General features: G+C 41.8%; 2 protein-coding genes across 9 annotated transcripts in view; both read right to left on the bottom strand.

Annotated features, from left to right (window-relative positions):
• Positions 1-61: 61 nt before the first annotated feature.
• Positions 62-3,657, bottom strand: LOC130167723 (uncharacterized). The gene is made up of 3 exons (XM_056374203.1): positions 2,034-3,657; positions 1,363-1,585; positions 62-1,182 (listed from the first exon to the last, which is right to left on the bottom strand). Exons 1-3 carry the CDS (start codon positions 2,362-2,364, stop codon positions 1,053-1,055), a joined length of 684 nt encoding a protein of 227 aa, XP_056230178.1. The 5' UTR covers positions 2,365-3,657; the 3' UTR covers positions 62-1,052.
• A 2,159-nt stretch (positions 3,658-5,816) lies between these two features.
• Positions 5,817-13,808, bottom strand: part of dock10 (dedicator of cytokinesis 10) — a 64,421-nt gene continuing 56,429 nt past the window's right edge. For 4 of the 8 annotated variants that reach the window (XM_056373746.1, XM_056373744.1, XM_056373745.1 and 1 more), the window contains 16 exons: positions 13,614-13,751; positions 13,338-13,520; positions 13,121-13,231; positions 12,776-12,991; positions 12,607-12,664; positions 11,797-11,898; positions 11,054-11,160; positions 10,758-10,880; positions 10,553-10,666; positions 9,125-9,271; positions 8,770-8,980; positions 8,453-8,643; positions 8,272-8,372; positions 7,340-7,478; positions 7,042-7,114; positions 5,818-6,862 (listed from right to left, as the gene is read on the bottom strand). In XM_056373746.1, coding sequence (XP_056229721.1) covers positions 6,804-6,862; positions 7,042-7,114; positions 7,340-7,478; positions 8,272-8,372; positions 8,453-8,643; positions 8,770-8,980; positions 9,125-9,271; positions 10,553-10,666; positions 10,758-10,880; positions 11,054-11,160; positions 11,797-11,898; positions 12,607-12,664; positions 12,776-12,991; positions 13,121-13,231; positions 13,338-13,520; positions 13,614-13,751 — 2,073 coding nt within the window. In that variant the 3' untranslated portion in view covers positions 5,818-6,803. Of the gene's footprint in view, positions 6,863-7,041; positions 7,115-7,339; positions 7,479-8,271; positions 8,373-8,452; positions 8,644-8,769; positions 8,981-9,124; positions 9,272-10,552; positions 10,667-10,757; positions 10,881-11,053; positions 11,161-11,796; positions 11,899-12,606; positions 12,665-12,775; positions 12,992-13,120; positions 13,232-13,337; positions 13,521-13,613; positions 13,752-13,808 lie in introns of all 8 variants that reach the window. The other 4 variants (XM_056373748.1, XM_056373751.1, XM_056373750.1 and 1 more) reach the window with 3 other exon arrangements.

Here is a 13,808-nt window from a genome sequence, read left to right as displayed (position 1 = left end):
GGCTGTAATGTAGTGTAAATAATGTAATGTAATATAGTGAGGGATCGCCGTGCTCACCATCTTTTATCAGGTGCATTCCATCCAGCAAAAAATCTGCAGTTCATCCAACAACAGGTTAAGTGGTTTGCACTCAAAGTAAAAATTGGTTCAAAGTGAAGTTCATTTGTTGTATGATTATGCTTTTATAATGCAGAAAACATTTTGGCTAATACCTAAGTGTGCAGGCACCTGAGTTTCAGCTAATTCTCACAAAATTAAATGGAACTGTATATCCAGCCTTATAAATACCTACATTACTTATATATTACTGTATCATTTAGAAATTTTAAACTGATCCACTAGAGTGAAACATAATTGTAACACTAAATGAGCTTCTCAAAACCTGTCAGATACATAACACTGCATATGTCACAGGTAATAGCTTACAACGACTGTTAAAGGTGCCTACGTTTCATATAAATATGCCACACACTGGTTTACTTACAAGGAGCCTTCCAAACATGAAAGCAGAGTCTATAGTGTGTGATTTAGACTAAAAAGAAAATACACTCTTTATGAACACTGACATGAAACAGGTCACATGTCTAAACACACACATGGCCCCTCGACTACCCATTTCAATTTTACATAGTGAAAAGAAACAAAAGATGAATAAATAATGAGTCCTATGTTGCTCACGAGGCCTGAGTCAGGTGACCACAACTGTCTGTAAAAAGCGCTGTCACCTGCAAGTGTATGTCTCACTCCAAAATGACACCACAGGTCAGGAAGAGGAGTCCAGACATCTGATCCTCGCCGCAGAGGGCCCCGTGTCTCATCACTGTTGGCCAGGCCTGGATCGCCATGGCCAGATGAAAACAACCCCTGTAACCAGAGTCCTCTGTTTGTGTGGTTAGGTGTGATAAAAATCGGTCTGCTGGCTGACTCACTGAGAGCCCAGTCTACACTGACCTAGATGAAGAGGCTTAACCTGGTTCTGGCCACAAAGGCTCAGTTCATGTCGTGTCTGCATTTTGTGCCATGGCCACATCCAAAAGTGTTTAGAAGTTCTTTTAAGAATCTGTCTCAGTTATGGAGGCCAGCTCAGTGATTTTCGGCTCCTCCTGGTGTTTGGTCAGAACTGGACGGTTGGTGTAAATGTCATCCACAGGTAGCAGGAAGGTGACAGTTTTTACCTTGGCCCTAAAAAGTCAAAGAATTAACAAGGGTTATATGGATACAAGTCTGCAATTTAGGAAAAGGTGAATAAGGCCTATGTAATACATTAAAACTAGCCATTAATGGAGGAACCTTCAAAACCTCTGTTTTATCTGAAACCCAACTTTAATCAAGATTTCTGGGACTTTAAGTGCCTCTCTCTACCTGTTTTTGTGGACGTATTCCTGCAGGGAGTGCCTGTTGGTAACTTTTCCCACGTCTCCTCTAGCTGGGTTACCAAAGATACCATTCCCATGCTGGATTTCTTCTTGCAGTCTTCCCCATCCAGAGTCACTCTGTCTCGACCTGTCTGTCCTTCCCTCTCTCATAGTCACCCCAGACAGGTTGGAGCTTATAGAGTACCTCCGGACAGTCATGATATTGTTCTCTGTGAAAGAACAAGAACATGATGCAGTGGAATGGATTTGTTTTTGACATTTTCTGGTGTCTCATTTAAATCTTATGGTGTCTTTATATTCCTCACATTGTGTTGTGTTGCTGTTTCTATAAATAGTATGCTAAATGCATTTCTATAAACATGTCTCAGTAAGAGGCTAGTGAGTTGCATTATGGCATCCAGTGTTTTGGAGTTTGATCCATACTGAGAACTAAAATGATATCTCTGCTCTTGCTGCTTAGATTTAGACCATTTCCCTGTTTAACTGTCTCTTGTAAAACTCCAACTTAAATTATTAAGTATTACATTTCTGGAGATATATATATTTTTTTTTAATAATTTTCTCAGGTGCCATCATTTTTTATGTCCATAGTGTAGTTGTGGTAATGAAATGGTACTTGTACAACCATTTGTGCTGAAACAGGCCCTCAGCTCTTACCCTTGTATTGTCCCTCCAGGACAGGTGCAGACACATTTCGTCGCAGGTTGACATAGGGGTTTTCCTCCATCCCTGCCCGCTGCTCTGCTGCTGAAGACACCGAGCTGGCTTCCCCTAACACGGTCCCCAATGTCCGCTGAGGGTAGTCCCCTCGCAGCTCGCGGTTCTCCGCCTCCAGCTTCTTGATTTCATCGCGCATCTCCATGATGACCTGCGCCAGGCTGCGGGTGCTCTCCATGGTGCTGCTGCTGCGTTGCCAGTACCACGGCTTCCCGAAAACAGGCGGGGAGTCGCGCAGCACTGGCTCACCGTGCTGCTGGGGTTTTAACATGCTGCTCCCAAAGGCTTTTTGTGGTCCTCCTGCTGTGTGCCTCTCTCTGTTGTCTGTGTCTCTTCTCAATCTCAGTCCAGATTATGTCGCCTTTCACCACTTATACAGCTGAAAAGGCTCCGGTGATCAGCCAGCAGCACACAATGGATGTTTTATTAATCAGCCCCGGCGTCCAGTTTCAGGAAAACTAAGCAGGGGTCGGAAATGAAATGTGCACTGCATAAGAGCTTGAATGGCAGGAGACCTACAGTAAACCTGCAGGAACTCTGAAAAAGCTATGAAGTTCTGACAGCTTGTTGGTCCTACAGCAGGTTCAGCAACTTCATGTTTCAGACTAAGAATAGATAGGGGAGATCTGATTTTTCTTTTCTTTTTTTTTTTTTGGCACCCCACACTCATCCTCTTGTAATGCCCATGTTTCTGGTGGGATTACAATATCCTCCTTATAAAATATTAATCCAGTCTGTCAGAAAAATGTAGGATGGAAACTGAGAAAAGGCCGCCTTTCAGTCACAGCGATGCAGAAGATCAAACATAAAAATTAGTTGATTCATTGTACAAGTATAGATTGGATTTATGTCTTAAATGTACACATTTACATGTAGTACCCCATTAGCAGTGAGATTTTATTCATTTCACCCAGACAGACATGTGGATTGGTGGGCCTCTAATTTAAGCCACTAAATAAGTGGCCCTCCGTCTCATGAATATGCATGTTGTTTAATAAAGGCAGAGGTCGGGGGGTAACCCAATGATGACAAGCAGTCTTGGGGGGAAAAAAAACATGAAAACAAAACAGGCGTTTGATAAATGATAAGAGAGGGAATCACTGCAAAAGACATCAAATAGAGGCGGGCTGCTCACAAAGGAGAAAATTACAGATAATTACACTCAATGGGGCTTCCACAGCCGGGATTGTTTGGTCAGGTGCTGCAAAAGAGCTCATGTGGCCACAGGTTGTGACCCATAATGAATAGACCAGACAGTCTCTGAGCACACCTGTAGCTTAGCTGGTCTGACTCCAACATAGAGTGAGGTATAACACTGCCAACACACTTCCAAATGATATAATAAAATATGAAGTATTGTCAGGAAGAGCCAATATCTACCAGGTCAATATGAGACACCGAGCCTGCAGCATAACCAGCGTTTGTCGTCTGTGACCTGCACTGAATGGTGCTGGTTCAGAGCAACCTGACCCTACCAGAGTCTAGGCCAGTGGGAGGGAGACAGGCGCACATAAGCGGAGGAGGAGAGAATTGGGAGAGAAACCCAATCGGCCCCTGCTTTCTGGTTCACAAAATACGCTACAGAGAGGGAGGGAGGGAGGGAGGCGAGACAGATGAGACTTTAGGAGTAGAGAAATACCGATTGGCTGGTAGGAAAGGAGCTTGTGAAGAAAAGGTGCTTCAGGAGGTCAACGGGACTCAATCCGCTGCACGTCAGGTGTGCAACCACAGAGGGAGAGTGAGGAGACAGACATAAATGTGTCCGCTGTCTTGTCAGGCAGAGATAAAAACAGATAAGTGACGGCATGCTGTCTTTTACCACCAGCCGTATGTTCAGGGCCACTTAACCTCTGTTTATGTGCTGTGCCCCAACACCAGGCTTAGCATCAATAAATAAACAACCACTCTGCTGCTCCCTCTCTGCATGGTCAGTAATTATACCCAGCTATTGAAAAAAAAAAAAAAAAAAAAATCTGACAGCAGATCCCATGTCAGAGCACATGCTACATTTTCATGTCATTTCACTTTCAATAAAACTCCAATCGTACATTTTCATACCCTTCAGTCCCTTCTTTTATCATGAAGCTTCTGTCTGCAGTACTTCATTTTCACAAAAGCAAACAGACCATGAATATTAACACTGCTGATATAAGTTTAACACAACAGACTACACCAAAAATCATTTCAGATATGGGCTAGATGCACACAGAATACTGAACGAAGGGAGCTTCAAAACATGGCTAGTTTCCCGAGAAAACATCTGACCTAAAATATGGCATATTAAAATTTCATATTAGTGTACCGCAGGGAAGATATGCAACATTTAGCAAAACAGTTAATTAAGTGAATGAAAAAAAAAAGCACAGACGATTTGAAAAAGTCTCCCAATTCCAACTGTTGTCAATTAAAACAAAATCTTTTTCTTTTCTTTCCAAATGGCACCCTAGCTGCCAGCACACTAGTAAAACGGTCTGGTTGGGGCATCAGTTATGGTTGTGGTAAAATATACTGAAGATGCAAAGCACAAAGGAAAACAGAGCTCCAGGGTAAACACGATGGAGGCCGTCTGAAACAGAGAGCCCAAGCAACAGACAGGCACACAGCAGTGGTGGTGAGAGCCTCTGGGCTCCATCAGATCAAAACACACTGCTCAGATTGTGATTCATTTGGCTGCTGACTGTGTGCAGTGACCCCTCTGAGAATGAGGAGGAAATCAATGATCCAAAACAAAGGATTGGGCTTTTGGAGTCTTTCCATCCATTTCAGGCAGGATTACTGTACAACAACAGTAACCCTGCCTGTATGATTTAAACATATGCTCAAACTCTCACTAGAATATGTTTAATATACAAAGAAAAATATTTTTTTAGCTATCCACAACTTTAGGACACTTTTGTCTAAACAGTGAAATATTGTGCAAATTTCAAGGTATAAGCATAGCTGCACTGGCCTTGTGACACTGATGGTGCAGGGAGATGACATGACAGGTTGACCTAAAGCCAAATGCCTTTTCTTCTGGTCAAAAAACAACCCTGACCTCTTTTTTTTTTCCTGTTTGCTTTGATGCACTAGAGCCTTTTCATCTTTTGCACTGGCCCTTTTAAAGCTAAGTGCCACTGCATATATTAAGTTACTCTAGGGTCATTTACTCTTTGAAGAAAAAGCAGACAATACAGATCACAATCACAAATGAGATAGATGAAAATTTACTGTATTATTATTAATCTATTGTTGTCTCACTGTTAATGTCTATACTGCTGTATGCGTTAAAATATAGCTGGTATTAGGTGATGATGGATCTAAACAGCCGTTGTCCATTGTCTTCTTCAGCCTGGACCATGGTATGAAGTGATTTTTCTTCTTCGTGTTCAGGCTGGGTTCGCTCATTACACATTTTTATTTCACACATTTATATCTGTGAAGGTGAGGGATCTCACGATTATCTATAATTAGCTGCTGTCAATGGACAGGATATGAGCGAGCTGCTGTGCACAGCTGCAGCCAAGGCACAGTTTCATTTCAGAAAGGTATTTTACTCCATTCAGCATGATTGGAAACCTGGGCTGATATGATTAACATAATGAGTGACAGGTACTACAGTGAGAAGACGAGTGATCTGACGGTAAGATGCAATGTCCTGTGAGACAATAGAAGACATACGATTGTAGCGACACTGACATCAGGACAGCGGATGAAGACATGCTGAGGAAAATGACTGAAGTATAATAATGAAATTTGGACATAAACAAAATTTTATTTAAATGTTATACATAAAACTTTAGTTTTTGTTCTTTTTTTTTTAATTCAGCTAAACAAATATTTATATATTGTATATATTTATAAAAAGAAACATTTCAAACATTTTAAATATTAATATTTCTTATTTACAATTTCAAAACAGTACAGGAAATAATAACAGTAACAATGCAATTTCAATCATAAAAATGTTACAAAACATAATTTTTTTTTTGTTTGTTTTGATTTGAAAATTGGGAAGCTGATATTTCCAGGATGTTAGCAAGGATAAAAAGTAGCAATGTGGAGCTGCTCTACATTCAAACAGGAACTAGAGGTGCGTTCAACTCCTCATATGCTTGGTAAATGGAGACCTGTATTCAAATATTTTTGTTTTTCACATTAATCGTCTTTAGATAGTCTGAAGTACAATGCTACTCCACAGAAGGAATGTAAAAAATGTCTTCAAAATGCACCAGAAAGCTATATATTACATGTACAGCTGAACGCACCCCAAGCTCAGTAAGGTCACTGTTCTCTAAAGGGACAGGGTTGTGGAGAGAAGGCGCATGTGTTTGTGTGTTTGTGTGCATGAACATATGCACTGTATGTATTTGTCTGTGGGTGTGTCTGTCAGTATGTAAGCTGATGAATCAGTTGGCAGGGCAGGGGAATCCATACAACACATGGATCGAGTCTCTAAAACCATAAAACAAACAGTAGCTAACAGTCCAGCAGCCTGGCCTCTACTGCAGATAGTCAACGTTCAACGACAGGACTACAGACTACCACGACCACAGTCTACACACTTCTTCCCTTGTTTTCTCTACACTCGCCATCAGTCACAGTTCCACTGGCCCGCTGCTCTCTGCGGCAGGAAACAGCCACAGTCAAAAACAAGCAAATGAGCCGCTTCCAGGCTCAAACTGGCATTCAAAAAAAAGCCCTCCCTGGCACAAAAAATTTCTTGTGAGTCTATTGGCAATTCAGTAGGCGCTGTGCCGTTCCGTTCCTGGTTGCCTTGTGTGAGGAATCTAGATAAGAGCAAGAATAAAAAAGAAGCTTGCATTGGAACAGGAAGATTCAAAAGGAGAGATAAAGTATCAAGACTAGCAGTTTGGCTCTGTTTGGCTGGGTGGAATGATAAAGTGGGGAAAACAAGAAGCAAGCTGAGAAGATGTCTTTCATGAGGGAATTTGATGACATGACGTACCAGTCTTAGAAAGAGTGGACAGAGAGCTGTTAGAGAGAGAGGCGGTACTGGATGCAAGAACGTTTTTTTGAAGCTGCAATGAGAGAGATAAGATTCGGAAAAGAAGGAGAGAAAACGATGAAGTCATAACAGCAACTGATGGAACCCATGAAAATGCAAAAAATGTCTCATAAAATAATGCATAGGTAAAGATGGTGCTTATTATGCCATGCAACTTGAACTGGCAGCAAAAATAATAAAAGCCACAGTGTGGTAACAAACTACATCTGGACACTCATTGGTCATTGCATAGGGAGACCTGTTCATTCATGATGCCAGACAGCTCAGTCAGCATGTCTCTGTAGTGAGCTCTCATCTCCTCCTGGTACTCCAGCTGGTCCTCCTTGATCAGACGCTCATTCACATCCAAAGCCTGACCACAGGCTTCTGCAAACTGCCTGCAGGGAGCAAATGAAGTTCGTCTCATTGCAATGCTCTCATTCTTAATGCTGTGAATCACGTCAAAAATGATTATAGTGATTTTTTTGCCATTTATTAAACAAAACAAGTTTGCCTGATGAACATGAAGAAGATTGTTACATTTATAAATCCTAAGGTACAAAAAAAAAACACAAAATCAATTGGGGACTGCACTTGAAGGTTTTCCTGTGTTTTGGCAATATTACCTTCCTTTTTAATCACATGTATTTGACGAAGTTTGACTTACTGCAATATAATCTTTATTAGCCTTAACTCTCAGTCATATGAGTAAGAATCTTTATTTCAAAAACTGTCAAACATAGAAAAAAATATATTAAGCTGTAACAATTAGTTGGTGTTGATTATTGTTCATTCATTTATAAAATGGATTTAGCTCTAAAACTATATATACCATGATAGTGTTAAACAGTGGACTAATGTTGATTTTCTTTCCTTTAATTTGTCATATTTTTTAATATGGATTCATCTTATTGGAATTTAGATTTTTGCTGATTTTTATTCACATGTTGTGTTTTGTTTCAAAAGATATGCTGTTGCAATGGCCAGACCTCTTGTGTAACTGTAATTTGGGAACTATGGATGTGTTGAACAACATTTCCCATGTGCATTTCATGACATATATCAATATAGCTTCATTTAAAATAAAGCTATGTTTATGTTGTGTAAAATAACATAATTCTGAACCTTCATACTAAATATATCCATACTGTGTAAAGCCAGGAATAAAAATACCAAAACTTAAAGTCCTACCTGAAGATCTCCTTCAGCAGTTTGACCTGGTTGTCTGGGTATTTCTTGGCATTCTTCTCCTCTAAAAATGCCCTTGCATAAGCCATAGGCCCTGCATTGACCTGGAGGGGGACGATCAGGTGAGACAAAACGAAGCAACTTCATTCAAACATGCACATATGTATCTCTGCAGCATCCCCACCTTCACGCTGACGCTACCCTGCAGCTTCAGCTGCAGCCGGATCATGTCCACCTCCTCCATGTTGCAGAGCTGGTTGAGCTCAGAGACTTTACGCGACATCTCATCTATGGCTACTTCTATTGGGTTCATTTCTGTGCTCTGCTGCTCCACCACCTGGATACGCTTCTTAAGGTAGGGGAAGCTGGAACTCGCTGGAGAGAAGAAAAATAAATACACACAAGTCTGTAAGGAGGATGAAAACTGTGCTGACATGTATACAGTATGTTATGTTTTTATTTTTTCGTTCACAGGAGTCAGAGCGGTAGACAAATACTAACTGGTCAGTATGGTGCGTCTCTTGCACTGCTCCTCCACATCTCCATGTTTCTTCCCTGACAGGGTGAACGGCGTCTCAAACACATAGCGGTTGATGTTGTGATGTCGCTCGAAATCTGTCCTTTTGTCCTGTTGCTCTTTCTCGTCAAAGTAGGGCACCACGTACGTTACCTGGATGTAGGCAAACTTTGGATCCAGGTCTTTAGGATTAACCTGTTTCCAAAGAGTGTTAAGAAAGCATCGGTGAGCATTTTTGTGATATTACGTGACACAAACCAGCGATTCACCAATAACAGCCAGGCAAAACATACACTTACACCTGAAAGTTTTATTAACAGACCAAATTCTGTCAGTTACCTTATTGGAGTCCTGGATCATTTTGACATTATCAGCTCCGAACTTGTCGGAGTAGAGTTTGAGTAATCTCTGGGAGATTTCTGACAGCCCCGTCAGCTTCGGCTCTTTGTAGATGAACTCTTTGCTCTCCTCCTCCTCAAAGAAACCCTGCCAGAACACACATGCACACAACACTAATTAGTAAAGCCTGTGACATGTGCGAGTGGGTGTTTGTGCAATTCAGTTTTAATATTTGGATGATGTTGCTTTTGCATGTCACAACATATCTGTACACCAGTCTGATTTTATGTCGCCCCCTAGTGGTTTCCTGAGTCATTGGTTGTGTGCGCACAGGCAATAACACATTTTGTCATTTTGTTAGAACCACTCAGCACTAACAGGGGGTCAGTGTTAAGTTTCTGGATGGGGGAGTTCAAAGGTCATTTTCAAAGCAGCATTGGAGTCAAATGTCAAAGGTGAATGAGGTTTATTAAACAGTATCTTCCTGTCCTCTGAGGCTGTTTGACACAAGCTCTTCTTAATGTTTAGGGAGGAAACACCTTAATCACTGGAGATTATGGGAAGTAAAATGGACCACAGCAAGCTTGACACAAGCCCTTCAATGGGGTAAGAGCAGCAGATGTTAATAGTGGCAGAAGGAGTAGAGAGGTAAAAGTGGTTAGCACTGAGGAAGATGGAATATCAAAGACATACAAAACTTACCGCAATCTTGATTTAGAATATAATCAAAAAAAGGAAGAAAAGAGCAGACAGAGAAATTATAGATACTGAAAAAAATCTGCTCTCCTTATTTTCCCATGAATGATGCTGAATCTTTTTCCTTCTTTTTACAAATAGTGAGAAGATTTCATATTCTCATTATCAGCTTTTAAAACCCTTTATTCATTTCAGAGCTGTCAAATCTCAGCATAGAAATATTATCCCCCTCATTAACAAATAGGGAACTAAAGGATCGAGATTCTTAAAAACCAAGCTCCAAACCACACAGTGCTTCTTCAAAGGTAAATCCAGGGATTCAAAGATAAAAAAAACACAATTTACCTGTTACATCAAATATGCTTTTACCATTTTTAGCCAAATTAATAAAAAAATATATATTTCCCACATACCCCTAGTGGTATCTACGTATGCAGACAGTTTCTGTTTTATTTGCCAAAGTTTTGAGCTTTCTGCCACTGAGACTTGGTGGGAGGTGAAAGGCTAAGGATCTGTTGCACTCAAAGCTGAAACATTAAAAAAACTACTAACAAAAGCATATTTTACTGATACCGCCTATAAGGTTATATTTTGTATTTGCTCTGTAATTTTGATGGTGAAAGTTATATGAATTGTGCAATACATACAGGCGTGTCAAATGTATCTGTGTGTGTGTGTGTGTGTGTGTGTGTGTGTAGGTGGGTTCATGTAACTGCAATAATTGTTCCTCACCTGTCCGTAGAAAGCTACTCGGTAGTAGCGACCGAAGAGCCGCTTTTCCGAGTTCACCACCTCGGTCACCTTCAGATAGGAGCGATGGATGTCATAGTACAGCTCTGACAGCCTCTGTGGGCGCGCACAAACACATGCGAGGTTAAACTCAGCTCAATATGCTCACACACACACACACACAAAGAATGGAAGGGTTAACAGCTACCTTGAAATCCCGTCTCTTTTCAAAGACAGCGATGACAGGTTTGTTGATGTCAGCGATGAGCTCGTATCTCTCCGATTTCCACAGGTAGTCCACACACAGCTCCAGCTGCTCCACCAGGGTGTCCTACACAGTGCAGCAAGATCAGGCAGCACATTAGAGAGCGAGCATTTACTGCCGTGGCGCTAACACGTGACACCATCTTGTCTTCAATGTTTATGATCATGCATTGCATGCATGCATTAGAGCAAAACTTTAAAAGTTTAAGGCTTTATTCAGGATGAAGGGCGGTCACTGACCTCAGTATAGGGCGTGTCTTGTGTACCAGTGTCTTCCTTCATGGCACCCTCCTCCTTGACATTGGGGCTGATGCACATAAACGCCGCCCAACCCAGAGAGAACGATGCTGAGGTTTCAAACAAGTTAAAGTGACATTAGGGCAAGTAAGTCAACATATATACCTGTACACATCCCATAAAGGTCACACGTTATTGCTGGTCTTATGTTTGCCTTGTAAACATACAGATGCACACAAATGCATCCAGCACATAAGTACATTCTTGTATTTAAATACAAGATGTTTTCACCATTTCTTTTTTTTTTTTAACATTCAAGCATTCCATCTCTGCAGACTCAAACCAAATTATAAATGTGACTGTGATTTATATCGAACCCCAGTGACACTCCATATTTTATCCAGTGAGACTTGAGTGAACAGTGAAGGTCAAACCGTGACAGCACAATGTACTAACCTGACACAAACTCATATCATTAAGGCAAGAACAGCGGTCCTCAAAACATTTAACTGCATAGTATAATACACAGTGTAGAAAAAAAGGTTAAGATTTGAAGATTTGGCACCTAATCAACCTGATCTCCCTTCAATCCAAACCATGTCAATATCAACACCTTCCACTCAATTGCAAGAGGTTTAGACAAATATCAGTGCACACCCATTCTATCCACAGTCCCTTGTCTCTCCATCTATATGTTCTGAACTCCCAACCCCTCCACCCAACAGCCCCCAGGCGCACACACTCACTGTCTTGATCTCGGGAGGTAGTTAGTAAGGAGCTACAGTTAAAGACAGGGCTTTCCTCAGGGGACACACTGGACATCCTGGCCTTGTCAGCTCTCCAGTAGCCTGTTTGGTAGGAGGGGAGGAGGAGGAGGAGGAGGAGGAGGAGGAGGTTTACAAAGTTGACGTCCACTTGCTTTTGCCTTTTATGCTCAAGGACAAGGCTCACGCATCAGCCGAGCGGCTGGCACACTATGCTAGCTGCTGGCACACTACTGGTACAGTGCGTAAAGCGCATGCGAAAGAGTTCAGACACGATGTCAGACACTATAGCAAAAGACAGAGACATGCTGTGGCCTAAACTGGGACACATGCACACATAAGAACAAACAGATTTACGGGTAAAAGAACATATAACGCAGCAAAATGTGTGGAAAGCAGCAGAAGACGTGAATGGGAATGAATCCAAAGACAGATCTATACTACTAGTTGGATTCTTGGATTCCTAATTTATCCTCCACAACACAAAGACACTCTCATGTCACCATTGTGCTCACTTTCAGACATACACATCAACCCCCATGATGATATGAAGGACTGATGGCTGAAAGCTTGAATGAATGTTAGCGGAGAGAAAGGGTGGTTTTCTGATGGCTGTGGTTGGACTTTCTGGTTAGAAGTAACTATGTCTTTGAAGATGCACACAAGAGTTTCACAGCCCTGTATATGTGCAGGTATTTGTGCATACGCATACACACACGCACACACACACACACACACAAACCATGCTGTCAAAAGCTTGCAAAGTGAAAGCAGCAGCTGGTGCACACTAACCTCTCCTCTTCAGCGATTCAGCGATCAGGGCTGAGATGTGGATGTAGCACATGGCAGCCTGAGGGAGAGGCAGACACATAACCAACAACGTTAATGAATACTTCATTCTTAAAACCATTTGTGAAGTTTCTGAAGTAAGGGGTGACTTAAAAAGTATAAGGTTTATAACCTCTGAGAGATCGCCGTTGCGGACGTGGACCTTGGCCATGCTCTCCAGCCAGGTGCGTCGAAGCTCGGGCGTGCTGGCGTAGGAGTTAGCCAGACTGTACTGAAGATCCACCAGCATCTCTGGATCCTTCTCGTGCTCCTTCATTTGAGCCGTGGCCATCAGGACTGTCCTGATCCGCTTGGTCAGGTCCTTCACCTCAGCTGGGAATGGAGTGTTCTGCAGAAAATGTGTTATGAACATTCATTATTTGAAGTGCAAAAGTCAGATGACATGCATCTATATAATATACTACACATCCTAATTATTGATAAGAAAGCTGTACTATAACCCCAGAACCTGCTATACCTTGAGTGGAGCATCTCCATTGGCAAAGTTATTGATGATAGCCAGGGACTGCTGAAATCTCGACCCTCCAATGCCGGCGTCTGCTATCAACTGGCTCACTGCCTTGATGACCTGGAGCGGGAGAGTATGGGGTAAGAAAAATGTCACACTGAAACTTCGATTCACAAAACGCAGAATACTGAAGTTATATATTTATACTACATGCGGTTTGACTGACCTGCAGATGAGAGCGGACTATAGACTTTCCCTTGGTAAACTCAAAGTTTTTTCTCATGAAGAAATACAGCAGAGCAGCTGCCTCCGTCTGGGTGGAGCTGGATCGATGGTTACAGCACTTGAGGATCTCATAGCACAGACAGCCACACAGGTCTGCCTTACCCTGGAAGAATGCACTGGGGAACTACAGAAAGAGATGAAGATGAAACCACATACAAGGAAGAAAAAACTAACTGGATGACTTAGATGTTATATGTCTACATGAAGCTTTCTGGACCTTTTGTACAAAGAGCCTGAGTCCAGCGAAGACATGCCGTAGAGTGGCGGTTGACTGGTTGATCTGAAAGAAGAGCAAGTAGGTGTCCAGCACCTTCTTCATCAATGCGTTCTGTCCTTCATCCAGCAACAGCTGCTTCTGTATCGATGTATGTAAGAAGAAAAAAAAAGAAGAATTTCAGTTTCAACAGGCAAC

This window comes from Seriola aureovittata, chromosome 4, assembly GCF_021018895.1.
Source record: "Seriola aureovittata isolate HTS-2021-v1 ecotype China chromosome 4, ASM2101889v1, whole genome shotgun sequence".
Classification (NCBI taxonomy): Eukaryota; Metazoa; Chordata; class Actinopteri; order Carangiformes; family Carangidae; genus Seriola; species Seriola aureovittata.
This window is presented reverse-complemented; position numbering and strand designations above follow the sequence as displayed.